The sequence below is a fragment of the Strigops habroptila genome, chromosome 10, assembly GCF_004027225.2.
Source record: "Strigops habroptila isolate Jane chromosome 10, bStrHab1.2.pri, whole genome shotgun sequence".
Taxonomy (NCBI): Eukaryota; Metazoa; Chordata; class Aves; order Psittaciformes; family Psittacidae; genus Strigops; species Strigops habroptila.
Window position 1 is genome coordinate 5,019,501 of NC_046359.1, and position 20,459 is coordinate 5,039,959.

At 39.7% G+C, this 20,459-nt stretch overlaps 1 protein-coding gene across 2 annotated transcripts; it reads right to left on the reverse strand.

The window, feature by feature from the left end:
• Positions 1 to 3,489: 3,489 nt before the first annotated feature.
• IYD (iodotyrosine deiodinase) lies at positions 3,490 to 18,924 on the reverse strand. Of its 2 annotated transcripts, none has more exons than XM_030500061.1 (5): positions 18,471 to 18,924; positions 9,317 to 9,511; positions 7,149 to 7,308; positions 5,963 to 6,023; positions 3,490 to 4,072 (listed from the first exon to the last, which is right to left on the reverse strand). In XM_030500061.1, the coding sequence occupies exons 1-5, from the start codon at positions 18,649 to 18,651 to the stop codon at positions 3,890 to 3,892; spliced, it is 780 nt and encodes a 259-aa protein (XP_030355921.1). In that variant the 5' UTR covers positions 18,652 to 18,924; the 3' UTR covers positions 3,490 to 3,889. The 2 variants fall into 2 exon arrangements, with proteins under 2 accessions (XP_030355921.1, XP_030355920.1); XM_030500060.1 differs by having other exon boundaries at positions 5,867 to 6,023; positions 18,471 to 18,913.
• Between the last annotated feature and the right edge of the window lie 1,535 nt (positions 18,925 to 20,459).

Consider the following 20,459-nt stretch of genomic DNA (forward strand, 5'->3'; position numbering starts at 1 on the left):
ATGCCCTTACATGCAGAATTTGCTTTGCTTTTATTGTACTAGCATAAATTCATATGGTAAGACGTGCTGATAAACTACAGCTTAATACATCCCTGTGCACCAGCTCAGACTCAGTAGCTGTTCTTGGGCACAGTTATCTCTATCAAGTGCAAGATGGCAGCATTTAGCTTTAAACTATTTGCAAAGAAGATAAATGCCAACAACCTGCTATTTTCTTCAAGCTGAGAGCAGTGCACTTAGATGGTTACTACAGCCCAGCTAGCTTATAGGATCTTTAGGTGAGTTCTAAGCTGTAGAGAAGATAAGCATATATACCAGCGCAACAGAGTCCTCAGACCTTACACTCTGAATCACTAAGGAAAAAAAATATTTACTTTCTAGCAGGATCAATTGAGTTCTGGCTCACCTAGCTGGAACAGAAGATGATGGAGTGGGTAAGATGCTGCTGCTCCAGGAGTAGCAGCAGAAGTGCTTTCCTGCCTCGGCTTGTGGTCAGCTGTATTGCTGGTGAAGAACCACATGAGCTGCAATAGCTCACAGCTCTATATTCAAGAGCATACTGAAAGCAATGTTTAGCCAGCCACGCAGTGGGAGGAGACAGGCAGTTTGCCATGGTTTCAAGCCCCAACAACATGTGATACTCATTCCTTTAATTATCTAGGTAGTGCTGGAACCTACCATGTTGCACCTGATTTCAAGTCCACTTGTCACACAGTCACCAGACAATGAGGGTCCTTGAATGTGCACAAATTTGCCCACGCAGTTCAAGAAAGAAAGATCCTAGAAATATTATTCAGTGTTAGCAGCTTATTCTCCCCGCAAAACCATCCATGTTTTCACAAGGTGGCATCCAACTGTTAATTATGGACAAGGACAATAACCAGCTGTAAGGAACAGTCACGCTTTAACAAAAGGGCACAAGGGTGACTAGAGACACAATTTGAAACATGGAGAACTCCACTTAGATAGCAGAAAAACATTTTTTTACTACGGAATTGAAAAAAATACCATGCAAGTTGCCTGAAGACATTATGGACTTTCCATCCTTAGAGTTCTTTGGATTTGTCTGGACAAGACCTTGAGCAACCTGATCTAACTAGACCTGCTTCGAGCAGAATTTTAGAGAGGATGGAAGCTATAAGTCCCTTCGAACCTCAATTATTCTGTGATTCTGGAAACTAATATTTAGAGATAAGTTTTCTGAAGGGCTCAGTTCCCACCTGAGTGTAGAGTCATTTTCTAGAAGTGAGTAAACTGAGCCCAGAGCCTTTCAGAAACGTGACCATAAGGTATCATGAAGAGAGATGCCAAGTTCCAGCATCTTTTGTTCATCCCGTCAAGTCTTTTTATCTTGGTTTCAAACATAACAAGAGGAAGAATATAAAAATTAAATCCCTACCGGTTGCGTAGGAGACATTCTTCCCAGAATGTTCTCTTCCTGAAAAAACATTGTCCACCCAAACAAAGAAAAAATCCCTAGTGAAGTGTAAAACAATTTAAATGCTAACCTTAATTTTACTTAAAAATCTTCTGCATGGAAAAGAAAAAAATATTCTTATTTAATTTGTGTTTAAAGACAGCACACTTATTAGAGAACAGTGGCAATTCCAAGTAGGTTTGTCACAACAGGAGCACTAATATGATTTATATGAGACTCTGCAGTGTAATCAGCAATTGTAGTACTACTGGAGTATTTGCATTTGAATAAGCATTTGTATGGGAGAAAAAAAAAAACCAACCCTTCTTTTACTTACATTTTGTGATTTCAAAAGTATTTTCCTGGATAGAATCTTTCCCATGTAATAGGTGTGAGGGCTTTGTTTTTTCAGCTACTATGTATGTATTAGTTTTTGGACTCAACACATGGGGGAAAAAGCCACCATTAATCTTCTTTGGTGTAAAGACATATATTGTTACATATCAGTGTTTGTAATTGTGATGATTTTTTGTGTATTTTTAAAGTGGTTTAGTTCTTTGTTTTTTAATTATGAAACCGTACTAGAAACAGTCTTACATATGCAAACTCCTGCTGTTTGAAGCTGAGTTCATTTGGAAAAGCGTCTCTGAATGCTGTCATGGAATAAACATGCCATCTATTTTGCACACCAAGGCCAGGCAGCAGCAGTTTATTTCTGTAGCTATGAGAGATTGCGAAGCAATAGAAGTTCAGTTCTCTATTGATGCAAACTCTGAATTAACATAGCAGGGCTTATATACATGTACAGCAGGTATGAACTGTTCTTTGAAATGGTCTGATATGACAGAGTGACATCTGCACAGAAGGACAGCTTGTTACAGCAACTTTAATGTATATTCCTGATAACTGGGGACCTGTAGTTTGTCAGCCTTGGCTTGGTTCAGCTCATCCCTCTCTTCCTGCTTTTAGACCTTGCAAGCATGTAAACACAGGTCTCCTTTTTTTATTTTACTGTAGTTATAAAAGCTCATTTCAGACTAGGTCTGCATGAGAAACTCTTCCTGCCATTGCTGTACTGCTGAGGATTTGAAATGGGTCTAGTGAAATAGGTAAACACACGGTCATGCCTACTAAATACCAGCAAAATGGTCTGCCAAAGGGGAAAACAGTTTTTCTCATTGGGTGACAGAGGCATTGACACCACAAAAAGCTGTAGTTCTGCGAATTATCCTCTCCACTTGCTCAACTGACGGCAGGTCATGCTGAATAGGACCGACTTCAGACAAGACACAGCAAGTTAACTCAAGCAACACCCAAGGAAGGCTGAAGCCAATCTGGCCAAATTTGCCTGACGTTACATGCAGCAGAGAACAGGGTGGGAAAGTATTTCACAGAATAGAGACAGCTTCAGGGACCGGCATCTCTGATTCCAGTGTTTTCATTTTGTGCTGCCGGCAGAGCCGGCAGGAACCGCAACCCCACGAGGGGGCTCTGCCAGCGCAGGCATCGGCAGCATCCATCCTTCCAGTGAGCAACTCCCACTAGTGCCCAGTCACATCCTGCATGTAGACAAGGCTTTTAGTAGGGAGCATTGCCTTTGTGGGAAGCGCCCTTTTACTTCAATATACCTGGTTTGGTGTGACATGAAAGCATCTCTCATGTGTCAGGGTCTCTAAAGCAGTTTAAATTCCAGGGTGTTAAACTGGTACAGTTGTATGTATAAACAGGCTATCTAGAATAGTAGTTTCCTCTGGGCTGCTTCTAGCAGAAACAGCAAATATAGGGAGCACGACTAATAGCTGCCATATGATCTAACTGTGCATGGAACATTTATAAATAAATGATAACAAGGAAATTACTTGGACACCTTGTTCCTCTAGATCTCCCCCAGACAAAGACTCCTGTACCAGCAGTAGTTTAAGAAAGCCTAGTATAGACAAGGTTTTTTTAGATCAGTCAAGTAGGGAAAATGCTACTGTATATGAGCAAAATAGCTTCCTCCTATGCAGAACTGAACACAGTGAAGGGGAACACAGTAAATAGCACACACTGATTAAGATAAAACAGCTGAGTTTGACCTTTTATATCTTTTAATACAACCTCCATTAAAATTCTGAAGTGAAAATAGCTGTGTAATGGTAATCACAAAAGTATAAGGAAAATATATATTCAAGTAAAGATTTATCCCTACAATGCATAAGAATAATCGAGTGATGAAGGTTATTTAAATGCCATTGTACATGTGCCCTAGAACAACTGCTTGGTCTCATTGATAATAGCACCTGTCAAATGCACAGTGCTTGACTGCTTAATGCTTTTGCTAGACTACTAGCACTAAAAGACATACAGTTTTAAACAGCCAGAAGAGCAGTGACATAGGAGGACAGTACACAGAAACAGCAGTGACAACTTCAGCGGGCTGCTGCTTACAAGCTGGCAGCAGGGATGTGCTCCTTCCTAGTGGCACTGGGCTCACATGACTACCATGATGTCTTCCAGTGGCTTTCGGGTCAGCGCAGGCACAGTAGCATCTTTCTTGGGATACCCAACAGGGAGCAACAAGAGTAGCTTCTCGTTTGCTGGGCGCTGGAGCAGCACCCGGAGTTGGGGGCCACAGTTGAGGGGTGTGGAGGTCACTGTGTACAGACCCACATTCTGCAGCAAGACAGACAGCAATAGAATGAGACAGAGGTCTGTGCTCTGTATTTATATTCATTATTTCCTACAGGACCTTTACACATTCTCCTATTGACTAGCTCAGAAATGCTGCTCTGTTAGACTCTGCTGCAGGTTTTAGAACATCTGATTTACTAATAATGTCAACAGTACCATAAAAAGATGCCTGCTTTGCTTACAAAGAAGTACAGCAATGGCACATTCTGCCTGAAATATTTGCGTGCTGTAGAGCAGGATCCTGCCTGCAGTGCTTGCTGTAACAGGAGGCCCATGGCTACAGGCTCTGAGATAGAAGAGTCAGCCAGGGAGAAGTGCTCAGGCAATGGGCTTCTCATGTTAAGTAATCTCTATGATCTTTGGAAGAGAAGAGCTAGTAGTGGTGGTGCTGAATATCATGAGTCCATGGCACTATGTCCTTTCACAGAATCACGGAGTTGTTAGATTTGGAAGTGACCTCTGGAGATCATCTAGTCCAGCCTCCAAAACTGGTTTACGATTGGCCACACCAAACCCTGTGATGTATTCTCATACTTTAGTTTAGAAAACGAGTCTGCACACAGAGGCACTTGACAAGCTACTGCCTTGGAAGTATTCTTTTTTTTCCTGGTACTCTGCCAAACTTCTTATACATCTGCCTTGTACTAAAAGTCTTCAGGATCCGTTTGTTTCCCTGGCAGATATGTCATTCTACTTTCACTACACTAGTGGTGTCAATTAATTTCTAGGAGTTGGGAAAGAGGCAGTACTAAGGAGCCTATCAGTTCATAGGAAGCCTTAGAAATCCCACCTGTTAGTGGGCTGGCTCACCTTGTCAGTCCTACTGCTTCTGACTAAGGCACTAGTGACATAGTGCTGGTTCTGCCCCATTCCTGTGCATTCCCTTTGCTCCCAGCTCCATGGAGGGACAATACAGAGCACTGTGCAGCTGCAGAGCAGCAACACCCCAGCAATGTGCTTCTGCACTGCTCACTTCTTAGATTTCCCGTATCTGAAGATCCCCTCAAGGAGCAGCAATGCAGGAAGGGAAGTGTCACTCAAAACATAATGGAGGAGAAATGGCAGTTCATGGCAGGAAATAGGTCTGATATAAGAGGTGGCACCTTGCTGTTATCCTGCTGGCAGGCCAAGTTAACTATCGGAATAGCTTCACTATTTAAACACTTGTGTGAGTACGTCAGATACAACAAGCAGAACTGAGCACAGAGAAACCACTGAGAAAATCCACTGACTGGTGTCAAACATGCTGAGCTTTAGAAATCAGTTCACTTTTGGAAATGCCTGAGAAAGACTGATTGAAATAGTACAGCTGCTTCTGTGAAATATGTCCCTGATTTTTTTTCAGCACTGTGCACTGAAAATGATTTGGGGTCAAGCCATTTTTTAGGGATTACTGAAAAGAAGGGGACAGTGTGGCACTGCACAGCTGTGCTAGAGTAGTCTGCAGACCCTGTCAGCCCTGTTAGCACAAGACAGAAACAAGACAGAAACAGGAGCTAAAGGTTGTGCCAGGAGCAGAATGACAACTCTGGAAACAAGCTGCATTATGTTTCTCTTACTGTTAACCAGAGGATAGGAATCACCTTCTCAGATATAGACGTGTGCAGAATAACTTCAAAACTCCAAACTAAGATGTAGTGTCAGGAATTGGAGTAAGCCAGAAGACTGATAATGTTAAAATCTAAATTGGGTTCCACCCTCATTTGGGCAGCATAGTCTTGGTATGTAATCCAAACCAATATACTGACTCCCGGTATGTCTGTTCTGTCAACATACCTGCAGTGCAGCAAGCAGGATACCACAGGCAATAGAAACACTGATTTCATTGTAGTAGTGAGTCTTCTTTTTGCCATTGGGAAGCCACCCATATACCTGCTTGAAAATGAGGATCAGATATGGAGCAGTGTCCAAGTACTCTTTAATCCAGTTTGTTCTGCAAAAGAATAATGTCTAAGACATTTACTTTGTAACCTTTTCACTTTCCTGTAAGTCACATTTGCTGTCTGCAAAGGGGCACTAAAGGCACAGGACAATTATAGCAGTAGACTAAAGCTTAGAACACTTATTGCAAAGGATTAGGTATTATCATCTTAAATAGAAACATTTCTGACAAAAAAAAAAAAGCTTGAACAAAGTTCTCAATTTTGACAGATTCAGCTGAGGAGTTGACGTGCTCACTCTGAAGAGTGGAATTGCATAAAAATAGAAGGTAGGTGTTGACCTCTTATTTATGAACTGGCCTCACAAGCATTTGTCCTTGAAATTGTTTAATTCCAGGAATTCTGCAGACTTGCAGGTCCACCTGTTACCAGCAGTGCCAACTCTTTCATGATTGCAGGGAAAACTGCTGGCAGAAAAGTTCAAAACTTCTTGGTCTAAGGTGTAAACCTAAATATAGTCTCAAGATTTATGCACATGCTTCATTTGGCAAGCCAAGACTCAGTAGACATCTTCCCATTGTGTGAAGTTAAGCAAGTCAGTCAGACTTTGGAACAATAAAATATTGCATAATTCAGAACTTGCAGAGGGGCAAGTTGTGAGGCTACCTCAGTCGGCAGCAAAGATCCAAACAACTTAGGGAGCTTCATTTTTCGGTGAACAACAGGAAAAAACTGGGACAAGCATTGTGACATCCGAGGTGACATAGGGAAAAAAAATAACAATGGAGCCAAATGCTTGGAAAAGTTTCAAGATGGAAAGAGTATAATCCATTTTACTGGAGGCAATTTTATGTACCAGCCACCAAGGCAGGATTCTACATGTATTTTAAAGTTTTTCTTTTCCAACATGAATCTTAGAAATATGTTAAAAGTGAGAGGGAGGAAAAAATGGAAAAGGATACTAGAAGAATTCAAAACATGCTTCTTTTATCACTTTATCACAAGTAAAGGTTTTAAAAGGTAAGCTGGATATTTTTCAGGTTTCCTTTTTTTTTTTTTTCTGCCTTCCTGGATAAAGTTGGGGCAGGGGAAAGCCTGCCTAAAACGTCCCAATATAGTTTTTCCTAGACTAAAACACAGCTCCCTTCAAACCACTTAGCCCACTGAGTTTGTCATACCTCAATCTTTTCAGGTCATTAACCCATCTGTCTCCCATCCTTTTTTTGTAGTTGATTTCTTCTTCTTCTTCTACAATCTCACGAATCTTATGTTTTAAATATGGATCTTGCACTACCACAAAGGTCCAGGGCTCAGTGTGCGCTCCACTGGGTGAAGTACCTTCATGCAGAAACAAGGAAAGATGAAAACCCAAGAAGAAGGGTGTGCAGAGAGAGGTATCAGCCCTTCCTTGTGGGCTTTCAGGCTGACCAACAGAGCAATGGCAAAGCAAGTGGATGAGACAGGACAAAAAAGGACTGAGATAAATTTTGGCAGACAATCCTGTTCATTTCTTTCTTAAAGACTATGAAGTCCCATTCAATGACAGAGGTTGGTACTTTCTTACAGCCGTCTTACAGGAAACCAAAGTCAGGGATGTGTAAAATTTCCTTCGTGGTTGTTGTGATGAGGTAGCATTATGGTGCAATATATGCACACAGTAATGTTATTGCAAAGCATTATAACAAGAGCAACACACTGTCTAAATATGCACCCAGCTTTGAGACACAGTTTTAGCTGAAGGGCAAAGCTAATGGCTTTCAGGGAAACAAGGCTAAGTGACCACCCCAGGAATCTGTTGCTGACTGACAAAGATGAGGAAGCTGCACAATGCTGACATCTGCCATATAGCATACAGGTTTGAGTTTGTTGTCCCAGAGACAGCTGATGTATGTAGGTGTGCACGTATTAAATCTGTACTTGCTCATTCAGCCCTGATTATTACACACCAACACCATCGGAGAATATTTTAACAGCCTAGAGGATGAAAGCCAGAAGCTAAAGGGTATAGTTATCTCTGCAGGCTGACAGATAAGGAAACTACTTAGATCTCTCTAGCCCCTCATACACATTTCAAAAATATTTGAAGGTCTTGAACACATACAATATTTGCTTACCTAAGCACTGATTTCAGTTTGAGAAACGCTGAATGAGCATTTTTTATCTTAAAATGTGTTCATATTGTGAACCTTGCCTCTTCTCAGGTTTGGCTAAGAACTGATGACATTTATGCTTTGCTTTGTTTTCTTTTTCTCTACACAGCCCAAAGCTTTCAGGGTTACTAAGTACTTCATCTGCGCTCCAGGCCTGTTCGCTTTGCTCTATTTGCCAAAACATGCTCAGTGTTTTAATGACTCCCAGCTAATCAGAGGAAGATGGAGACTCGTTACAGTGCAGTAACAAAGCTGCTTACAGTTTTTAATGGGAAAACAATGCACCTCAGATGCTAAGAATGTCTGTATTGTTAATCCTGCTAGAGGCTTCTGAACTATTCTCTAAAGTTTTCTATATTAGTTTCTCTAATATTTTCTGTATTAGCAGTAGCTGATTCATAGAATAAGAGAAATAACGAGGGTCAAAACCACTCCTGGGTGAAGTCAATGTTACTAGAGCAGAGACGAGATTAGTCCAGGACATGACAGTAATGATTTGGAACACGTAAATTCTCAAAAAAAAGAAAAAGAATTATTTCTGACATTCAGTTAAATAACCTCCATCAGGGTCCTCATCATAACACTCCAGCCATATGCAATAGGGGCCTGGAACTGATTTGAAAGGACTGGAAAAGTTTTTAGTTCTAGACTGAAACTTCTTTCCCATAGTAACCCTAACCATTTATGTCAACTATTTATGGCTGAGACAATTTCATTGATTTCTTTGGAAAAAAACCCAAACCAAACAAGAAACAAACCCCACACATGACAAATATCATCATAATACATGAAATTTTAGAGCATGTGAAGTACACATGGTTTGACATTTTTGAGAAAACACACTTCAATATTTCTGTTTGAAAGATGTCTCACTAAACTGTACATCGATTTTATGTTCAATAATATCTTTCAAAGCTTGAAAATGTTTTGTTTCATACTGTGGAAATGTTCTTTTTCCCTTGTGCACTGCAGATACAAAGGAATTGAGAATGCTCCAAATCAGCCCATGACACACAGATGTTCAAGTTGAGTAATTTCCAATCAACCAATGGGTGCTCATGCATTATGGCTACAGGTGAAACTAGGAAAACCATAAGCCAAATGCTGATTCCCTTGGCTTTTCCACATCACTTTTACAACATTGAACAGCAATGCCGATCCTTTTTTTTCAGACCTTGAACCACTTGGTACCATACCTGCTGTTCTGATGACATTATCGATAACCTCCCTGGGGATCGGCTCATCACTAAGAAACCTGACAGACCGCCTCTTATTAAGAAGCTCATAAAACATCTTTGACCTTTTAATCATTTCGGCCTCAGTATAGTGCTCCGCAGAGAAGGGGACATGGGGAACATTTTCCTCAAGTCCTTGCCACTCTTTATCCAGCTCTGCAAGAAAATAAAAGTGGTTAGAAATTTTTTTGTTTTCCTCTGGAGATCGCTGTTTTATACCTTTGGCACTCACCACCATAATGCACTTTGGCCTGCGCTGGTGTACATTCCACTTCTACACCGCTAGAAAGACAAAGTCTGAGGTTCCAGTTGACACAACTCATTGATCCCTAGCTCCAGCTACTGAATAAACACCTTGTTTAAATACCAAGAAGCAAGAGAGTCCTGGCTGGCTGTAGCAAGTGTGATCCACAACGAAGATATAGCCTTCTCCACTTCAGTCTGCAAGCCTGCCTGTAAAAATGGGTTACAAGCTGAAATGTTAGTGAAAAGGCATCCAAACCTTCAGCCCACTTTCTTCAGTAAGTAAATGCGAACATGTGAGTCCCTTTCCGAGCAGTCTAATAAGAAAAAAATTAATTAAATTACTGAAGTTAAAAAGAGGACTTAACAACCAATATATGTAAAATCTCCTCTGAAGAACTGAATGTCAGCTTCTTCCATATGCATGTTTCATAGCAGAAGCATTACAAGTTTAGGGTCTGCAAATGTGACTTTGTGGTTAAGTTCTTTGGTTTCATGATACTTTCAGCATAAGAGGAAATGGATGACAGGCATCTATACTTAGGATAACAACATATCAAATGTAGGGTATTGTGTTTCTTGTCTTTCATTTAAGAACTCAAAATGCTTCCTCATTTCACTGAAAACTGTCTCTCTGGGTTTTTTTTTAATACCACTTCTGTTGTCTCTGAGATCTCCTCTTTCTCCCTGCATTCCTAGAATCAGCAGGTATAGCATTTTTTGCAACTATGATGTGGAAGTTAAAGCCATTTAAATTTTCCATTTTGACTAGTCAATAGTATTGAGCAATCTGCTACAGAGGGCTGAGTCAGGAAAAAATATTCCAGTTCTTTTTCAGTCACCATTAGGCTCTTATTCTGGAATCATAGCAATCTCCAGTGCAAATTCAAACAGCAATTATTTCTGTGTTTTAGTAGCATGCAGTTGCCTTAGAGACCAAGCTGATTTTTTGTTCATTTTATAAACAACAGTGAAATATTCACAAGTGTGGCTCAGCATGTGCAAGAGACTGCAATATATCCAGTGTCATACGTTGAACCTAAACAGAATTATTCTGGTCCCCAAATAACATACATTGCATTTTGCATACAAAGAAGTCACCCAGAAAATTTGTTTTGTTTAGCATTTCATGCCTGCATTAAGCACTCTCAGTCACAGTCTGCAAGAACCTGGCTCCAGCGTAATGGGAAGCAGTGACCCATTGTAAAAATTATTTTTGTGGCCGTCTTGCACACTCAAACTGAAAAAGGAAAAGGATGCCTCTTCCTAGTGTTCCCTTTGTGGTTTAGACTTAGTAAAGCAGATTATTTACTATTCAATGGCAACTGGCTGTCTAAGACTTGCCCCTTTGCTAGGATTCTGGTGATATTCTCTTTCAGAAACTTTCACACTTTTTTTTTTTTTGCTCTTCCTCCTCCACGATCACTGAAAGGAATACCACAGGGGTAAAAGGCTATGTTTACACTAGCAAGTATTGTGGTGTAATAGGATGCTGAGAGGAAGAGCTGCTTCTGGGGACCCAGTGTTCAACATCCTACATGTTTTGGAGTGGTAGGGAAGGCAGGGGGATGTTTAGAGCTCTGCATCTTTTCCACCTCTTCCATGCTATGCATGTTACTATAGGATGCCATTTTCAACGACCACTACATTAAGCTGGTAAAAGCCAATATACAAAACCTTCCACACACAGAAGTCAAGACAGTGATGACTGGCAGCCAAAAGATTTGAGAGAAAAAGTGATGACCCAAAAAAGTATAAAAGCCTAAAGGAAAAAACAGGGACTTGGGAGATGGCAAATCATCAACCGTTTCTGACTTGACTGAGAACTGTCTGGCCAATAGGGAAATTCAGAAGGTGTCCATTGACATAGACAAAATGGAAAATAAGCAAGCTTTGGGACATGGCCTCTCTTGCAATCTCCTCTCAAAGGACTTACAGGCCTAGAAGCTGGATGGCCTCCTGCAACTGTCTTCATTGCTCCAACAAAACTCATTCTCCCTCCCAAAACCATCTTGCGTAGCAGTACTGAAGCTACAGCAAAGATATTCATTGCTGAACTGAACTGAGATTTAACAGTTACACAGAATGACACACGTTAATTTTATCCGTATGCACTCATGTAATAGCAGTTTCTAAATGGGAGGAATATTTTCCTTAAGACAACAAAAAAACTTCCTGAAATCAGCCGAGGTTGGGTATTGTCTATCAGAAGGCAGAACCTGACCAGAAAGCTATCCTGAAAGTAGGTATTGGATTACTGTCTTGGTGAAAAATTCAGGTCAGACTGTACTATTTGTGCTTATATCAACATGCCATGATGATCATTCCTACCTATTTCACAAGTTTACAATGTTGAGTGTCCTGGGAAATAGACTATTTCTAGCCTAGAAACAGTCAATTAAAACTCACTTCAAGACCCAAGAGTTTTTATGTGCTCTCACTATTCACTTTCTTGTGATGAGGTTTTTATCAAAGTTCAAAAAGAAGAAAATAGCATACATTTAGTGCACTGTAGCTTTTAGCCAGCCACTGATGGAGGTGACTTGAAGGTCTAACCTTGGCTCCTTAGCAAATCCAAGCCCTGCTCGGTCATCTATTTCTCTAGTATTACTGCAAAACTATCAACAATCATTCTGAGTTAGAAGACTAGTCTATAAAATACTGAAAATCTTTACAAAGGAGATTTGTCAAATCAGAACAAAGGCTTGAGGATATTTGTGTCATCTCTGTACCTGGTTTTGAAACACAAGGAGAGGAAAGTCAAGTATGTGATAAACCATCAATACATACATGAATGTTGAAGAACAGAAGGAAGAAGTACAAGATTAAATTACTTATATGGATGAAAACAGTAGTCAGAGAACTCACTCAGATGATGCACTTAATCAAAAGAGGATGTTGCTTGTGGCCAGTTCAGTGCAGAGGCCTAGACAGCACACTGGACGAGCTATCAGTGCCTGTAGAGGACAAAACGTGACAGGGAGCAAAGAATGAAGATGCAATAGCAACAGCAGTACCTGCTTTGACTTGTTCAGGAAGCATATCAATAAAAAAATAGGTAATAATTGATGTTGTGGTAGATTGTAAAGAAATAAAAAGTAGCATGTATAAAAAAAAGGTTTTTTGAGATACAGTCTTCTGTGATAGTGTGAAGCCTACAGAGGCCCCCAGGGTCACATCTAGATCAGGACACACCTTTAACAGAGACATATTGCCTCGACCACATCAACCTGTTCTTCTCTTGGTGCCGCTACTCTCTTCGCTTTGGTTTCAGTGAGAGAGGAGGACATTATCAAAAAAACAAAATAAAAAAAGGTACCACTAAACTGAGATTATCAGTTCATTCAATTTAATTGACAAAATCAAAGGCTGAGGAAAAGTAAGTATGTAATTGTGGCTCTCAACTTTTAAGGGAACAAACTTGGGGAAAATAAGGGATTATGAAAAATTAAGTTGGAGAACTCAGACTGAAAAATTCAGGGATCAGGAAGCAGAGAGATTTGGCATTTCTTTAAATCAAGAGGTATAAAAATCATCTTAGATGTAATTGGTTGAATAAACATCTCACTTAAATGAGCTATAGGCAACTAGGAATGGAAGAAAAGGATTAGTTAGCACAGAAACCTACACCTTGTAAGAGAGAAAGTATAAAACTCGCAGCATTACCCAAGATCAAGCCAAGTTCAATTTTGAGAGGTTTGTTTGCTTGTTTTGCATCATTTGGTTTTGGAGGTTTTTTCCCACATCATGTAAATAGAAGAGAAGTGAAAAGTGAAACTGCTGTGTGGTCAGGATGGTTCAACTTAACAACATGGTGAAAAAAGAAATCTACTTTCAAAGATTCTGAACATGGGACAAAGCTGAGGTGACTAGCGAGAATGAAAGTGTGAGAATCACTATATCTAAGCTTAAGTTTTGTAAGTAAAACTTAAAAAACCTTAATGCACTCAAAAGTGGGAATATTGGCGGAGGCAGGAGAACACAGAAGTGAGAGAACTGACACACAAAACCAAAACTCTCCTGACAATTTTATTTAAAAAAAAAAAATTCATCTATTATTTATTCTCTAACACCGTGTGTCTACCGTTCATTCTTAGCAGTTAACATTATCCATATGCTAAGCTAAAATCATTATCAGCACCATCTGTTTAGTGCATGTTCTCTATATCTTTAATTGCTGTGTTTAGACATATTCCTGTTTGTATGGTCACATTATACAATACTACAAATGTCTTGTTTACATCACTTGTATTGCATCATTTGATGGACAAGAGACATCCTGCTGGTCAGTCTATTATTTTCTAATATTCTAAAGATTGCCATGAATTCTGTTGTACATTTACAATAGTTATCAGGCTTCCTGCTTTTTAAGGTTTTGGCTCAGACATCCCCAGTGAAATCTCACTTTAAAAGTATTTTTTTTCTAACTCTATCAGAAATTCCTCTCTGGATACATTTTAGGATTATGTTTGCGTTCTTCTCAGCCATTCATATGGGAAGTTATAATGAGCTACAAACGATGTAATAATTTTGCCTCACTTTGTAGCAAAAATTCTTATCATGAGTATCTAATAACATACACCGAGAACAGTGACTTGTAATTTCATTTCTATTAGCCACTTATTTATTATACTGAGACTTCTCTTTGTTGTTGGCTCCCAGTTGTAAGTCATTAAGAAATTTCACTTGTTCACTTCTTGGTTTTATGAAAAGACCACTTGATAATATTATCAATTGGTCCTGAGTCTGATCCTTGAGAAACCTCACTTGAAACCTCAGTCTAGACCAATATGTTTGCTTTCCAAACCAGCTCTTCCGGTTTCTTCTCTAAGGAATTGCTTCCTAAGCAAAGAATTCCTCTCCAATCTTCTTTTCCAGTGTAAAGGCATGGACCTAAAGCATTTGGACTTAAAATGCTGGGCAACTGATCTTGTGTTTTATTGCTTGATTAATGGCAGATTGCTGCGTAATCTGCCACTACAGGAATCCCAGTCATGAATCCAATCCCGAACTGAGTGTGCAGCTAAAAGAGTGCCTTACTAGTGGGTTATAACTAGTGGTTAGCACGCTGATCCTGGAAACCTGAAGAGTTGATCAGGGATCTTAAGCAAAAGAAGTATCAAGAGGCAGACCCTGGAAGTAAGAAGCCAGCACCAAAATATTGTGAAAATTACCTCAGAGTGGAATATAGTTGCCAAAGGTTTCTTAAGATATTCAGAGGAATACAGCGGCTGTTTCATAAAGAGGTGATTTGCTGGTTTATGTAGTAAAAGGAAAGCTGAGAGGAAATCTGTTTGCTGTCTACGAACCACAGGAGAGTATACACCAGGGCTGGAAAAGGATCCTTTAAACAAGAGGATGGAACAGGAAAATGAGTATAAAGTATTATTAAATAAGTTTGGGTGGGCAGGCAGGCAAAGCAAGGTTTTTAACCCATAGCACAAAGTTCTGGAATAGGTTTTTGCAAGGCTGAAGAAAGGGGGTCAAAAAAGGCCAGTTTTCATCTTCATTCAGCTGATGACAAAGGCTGGAGGTGTCTGCAGCAGCAGGGAGATAAACACAATAATGCGTCATCTCCACATAAATCCTGTGTTCCTAAATTACACAAAGCATAAAGTGTCCTTGAATTGGAAAACTCAATGCTACCGCCTCATTTGTGTCAGTAGTAGTATCAAAAGATACGAGAAGCCTTTGAACTTGCAGAGAGAAACACTTTCAGTGAGAGAGGTCTATTCTAAGCATCACAAGCAATAAGCAGTGCATTTTCAGAGGAGATGGAGCATTTGGGCCTTTGTACATTGCTTTCTGGTCCTTGAATGCATCACTAAAGTCCCCACAACTAAATACACAACAATAAAATGCTTTTGCTATTAATATTTGTAACTGATCCCCAGAGTAACAAGGATACAAATAAAATTCAACCTCATCCTCCACACCACTTAAACTAAGTCTGTATTTACCTTACCTGTCAGTTGTATTGATCTGAATATACGACAAAGAAAGTAACCAATATACAATAAGCTCCCTAAGCTGAAGACTGAACTTGTTTTTGCAACAATCCAGATCTAATTGTGTAAACCTGAAGCAGTGGGAGATGAGGCATCACCACTTTGGGATCAGATGCCCACCACTGGAAGACAACCCTTGTGATACATCGTTCAAGACAAGCCTGAAGAAATGTCTTTTTCATCTGTATCTAATTGATAACCACATATGGTCTAATGCAAGGCACAGCCAGATATGCACACATACAGCCCATTCTTGCCAATCCACAGCACAACAATCTCTCATTCTGAATCTCAAAAATGAAGGAAAAAATTACAGGACAGATGGGTATGCAAACAAATCTGAAGTACTGCCAGTTAAGGCATTAAACAAATGCACTGAGTGAATGCTTTCCACTTAACCAAAGAACTGGGTTTCTGGATGCTCTGAAAAACATCCTTCTCTTCAGCTACTGAAACAATAACACAGACAAGCTTGGGAGCACTTGGCCCTCCCCCTTCAGCCTTTCACTGTCAATAAGTGACTCTACTGAGTCTGCCCAAGCAGTTCACCTAATCATATTGAATGCTTTGCTGCTCAAAGGTATGCCCCTCTCAGAGGAAATATCCCTGCTGGTGCCACTTCAGGGAATGTTCACTGGGCTGATGTTGCCTGAGTAAGTTCAGTGTTTTTCTTACAGACCACTTCACTCTCTTGGCAAACCACCCTCACCTTGGTCATAGAAACATATCGAAAGACTCAGCCTTCAGCCACCCCTTTCTGTCAGGGGGCTGTTCAAAATTCAACTCGTTCACCTGCAGCAGCCCTAGACTCTAGCTTTAGACAAAAGGTCCTGTCTAAAAATGTTTGATCTCGCCTAACTCAAATGCTCTTCAAAGGAGCTTTATCTTTAAACACAAGTCAGCTTGAGACATTTAAGTAGAAATGAGCTTTTCTGATAGAGTAAGATACATTAGTACAGTAGCAGAATTTAGATAGCAGATAAAATATTCTTTATTATTAAGAAAATCTCTGTTTAAATTCACATTTCTGTTTCAGCATCTAGTTCAGTCAGTGAAAATTTTAACACTGACAACGTGAATATGTTTTGATCCTTAATTATAGCATTAGCAGAGTAGCAGTTTCTTACCATAGCCTCTTCTCACTTATGCTGGGCTTTCCACTATTGAAGAAAAACTTCCCTAAGCATGATGCAACTATTTTAATTTTTCTAGAAATAAGACACATGCCTATTTTGCAAAGATGTTGCTTTGAATCATACATCATTAAGGGAAAGATAATTTTTTTGTTGTTAAAAGCAACATAGCAAGAAAATCTAATTTCATTGGATGACATGGTAACTTGAGAGGGGTTTTATTTAAAAATAAATCAATCTCCTTTTAGCAACAGCAAACTAGTACAGTTTTGAATTTAGTGCCTGAATAAAAGGGAAAACAACTAAGACATAGAAGAATAACGCTTTATATATGGAGCTGTGGCAGTGAGACTCCTTATTAAGAGCTGATAGGTTTGTTTATTTAGAGGATCTAAATTTTTTAACTGATAGAAACAGCTGTAGTCAAAGATGTATGTCAGTGATAATTCATAGATTATAACTTGAACTATCCACAGGAATTTTAGCTTGCGGCAATTTAAATGAACTTTTAAATGAGCAATTTAAATGAGCTTTTAGTGACAAAAGAAATATGGGGTAATTTTATAGAGAATCTATTTTGCATTGAACAAAGAAGGATACAGCATATGAACTGATTTTTAAAGATATTTTGTATGTTTGGGAAATAGTCAACATGGTTTAAAATGTTCCAAGTATCACCTATTTCTGGAAATTGGTAGAGAACACTAACTCAAAGTACACAGAACACTGAGAAATAAAGAGAAAGAACAGTTCTTAGAAATAGGTCTATGTGCAGAAAAACAATGTAAGTTTCAAGATTTCTAGAAGCAGACAGGGAATGTGTCGTTATGGGACAAAAAACACACAAAAAGCCTTTGAAACTAGCTTTAGAAGAAGAAAAAAACCCCACCACCTGCATTAACTGCAAGTTAAAAATCTACAAAGTTCTGCTCCTACAAAGTTTGTAATTTCACAAGGAAATAAAGGGAGCTTATGGAGGATAGTCAGGGAGCAAAAAGAAGGAAGGACACATTTTGTGCTCAGACTTTTGTCCAAGCTGTGCATCAAAAATCACTACTGAAAAAAAGAGGCATTCTGTACAGGTTCAAATACGCAGTTGGGTAAACAGGTTAGCACCATCACCACATTTTGTTCTTAAATATTTGATCAATACAGCTCCCAAGTGATTCCATTGCTAATCCAGCTAAAGCTCTCATGGACATTCTCAGAAGTCACAAATGAAAGACTTTCGTAAAAACCGTAAGAAACCCATTTCCAACTTTTCTGGGGGTGCTGAGACCAAATATGTAGCGCTGGATGGTAAAGTGGGATGAGACTACAAAATCAGCTTGCAGATAGATACAAACTCTCTGCTCAGGTCTACCCTTTGTTCACACTAATGAGACTTGGGAAAAAGCTGGGGGGACTTCAGCAGTATCTCCTGTCTTTCCCTACATTGTCCCTCATATATCCGATATCTGCTGTGCAAAGGGACAGACAGGGGCCTTTGAAAATTCATATTCTTTTTGCATTCTGACATGCAGGATCTGGAGGAAATAGATTTACACAAAGAGTGACATGACTTGGGGACAGCCTCCTTCCAGGGAGCCGAGAAGCTAAGGGCACAGCAGCAGTGTAGCACTATGTATTGCTATCACTGCAGAGGAGTCCAGAAGATTGCCTCTCCCGTATTCATATCAGCAGATAAAATTCAAACAATAAAAGTGCTCAGATGGATAAGCTTTTTCTTACCTTCTTCCTCTAAGTGGTGGCCAGTGCCATCTTTTAAATCTTCATCTACCCATGGATGAGATAGAGGCTTGCTTTTAGTTTCATGTTTTTCCTTCTCTCCATTAGTCTTCTTCAGTATTACCCCAATCAAAATACATATAATGGTTATAAAGACTGGGGTTAGGGAAGAAAAGAGTGCCATGACTATGGAAATGTGGAGTCTTCCCTCCAAGTTCACTAGTTTCCTCTGAAAAAGGAAAAGCTTACTTACTTTTGGCAGTAAGCAGAAAGGGGTGGACCCAAGTTTCAGTCCTTGACCCTATCCAGCTTCTATTTTTCAGCCACCACCCCCACAATCTCATCTGTGATGTGCTCTGGCTCTTAAGCTGACACAGGTTTATATATTTTCTGGGAAGAAACTGCTAATAAACAGCAAGCAGAGGCACAGACCATTTACAAATGCATAAATGCTGCAGAGTGCAATATGAAAAAAAAAAAAATCTTCCAAAACACCAGACTAAGGCAAAAGACTTCTCTCCCGTATTTTTATAGTTATGGAGATCCCAGTAATCTTGTGTGTAACAATGATTATGAGAAAGAGCCAAGGGGGAATGTGACTTTTAAAAACTTATGGGTTCTCTTCAATGTTTAACTCATAAAATCAGTCACATTGCAGGTTCTCCAGGAAATCAGAATATCACCAATTGACTGTCAGCTTACAGCTCCACCCTTGGCTATGTAAACAGATCAATAAAACAGATAAGTGGCAGCGTTACCTCTATGTGAAGCATGAATGAGATGATTCACAGAGCCCTGTATTTATCCTGGATGTTCTGGGGGAAGAAAAAAGAAGAATTCAGGGAGTCAAAGTAAGAAATATTCAAGGGCTGAATATCTAGGCTGCAGTGAACTTTAAAACTGTGATTCAGCTATCTTATCAATGAAAAGATTAGAAATTGATAGTATCCTGGTCTAATCCAAAAATAGTCAATGTCTAAACACTTAACCTGTTTTTTACCTCAGTCAGCTGCTTGGGAACTAAACCAGCAGAGCAGCACTGACTTGATGTCTTTATCTGGGATTTTTGGGACACCTGGATGATGAAATGCCAGTTGACAATGGGTGCCGAGGGGTGTGCTAGGGAGCAGGGTACAGGGGTACTGACTGCATGCAGGCACCAGCACCCAGCTAAGCAACAGCCCTGCTGAGCTTAATCTGATGCTGTATAAGGCTAGCCCTGAAGTCTCTGAATCCGTGGCAAGTTAATATGCGTTTTGTAAAAGCCCACCCAAGGTAAGTGGGAGCAGTCATGGCTGTAAACATTCCAGGAGATGGTGTGTCTCAGGGCCCTGGCACATCATGCACTGCACCTGCTGGGGAGCACTGAAGGTCCTGTCTAAAGCACCCCCCATTTCCTTAATGTGGAAACCAGGGCATAGACGGGGGAGAAAAGTTGCACAGATTTCATCTAGACAACTTTGACTTTTTTAGAGGTGATGAGATATTAATTTTTCTCTTGTAGAGCAGAAAAAGAAAGCAAGGTAAATAAAAGTCCCTTTAGTATTAACTTAAGCAAAATCTATATTTGGTCTTATATATTCAAGACTGTTACCTTGAACTTCAGCCCCACAGAAATCCCTCAATACCTTGTTTTATTAAAACCTGATTTAGTTTCAATAACTCCATACCACAATCATTCAAAATATAAACACAGTGACGCTCTCAGGAACTGTGGGGAGAAGCAGGAGGAGCGGGTAAAAGCAGTCAATTTTTATATGGTAGATTTTAATCAGTTTTTCTGGGGTTTGGGTTGGTTTTTTTTTTTCTTTTCAATCCAAGATTTATAGGAATGTAATTATTATTATCATGAGAAATTCAAGCAGATTTATTACCATTATTCTTTCTGTTCTACTGTAAAACCTGATGCCTAGCAGCTGGATTTTTATTTTTCTGTTTCAGAAAAGTCAGAAGGAACATTACAAATAACCCTGCTGCTAGGAATTAATGAAG

Bases quoted from the DNA above. Each gene is read 5' to 3' on its own strand.
- IYD (XM_030500060.1), bottom strand. From the start codon at position 18,651: ATGGCACTCTTTTCTTCCCTAACCCCAGTCTTTATAACCATTATATGT. The intron at 7,309-9,316 runs GTATGGTACCAA...TTCTGCATGAAG, and splicing joins TAATGTCATCAGAACAGCAG to GTACTTCACCCAGTGGAGCG. The intron at 6,024-7,148 runs GTATGACAAACT...ATTCTTTTGCAG, and splicing joins AATGACCTGAAAAGATTGAG to AACAAACTGGATTAAAGAGT.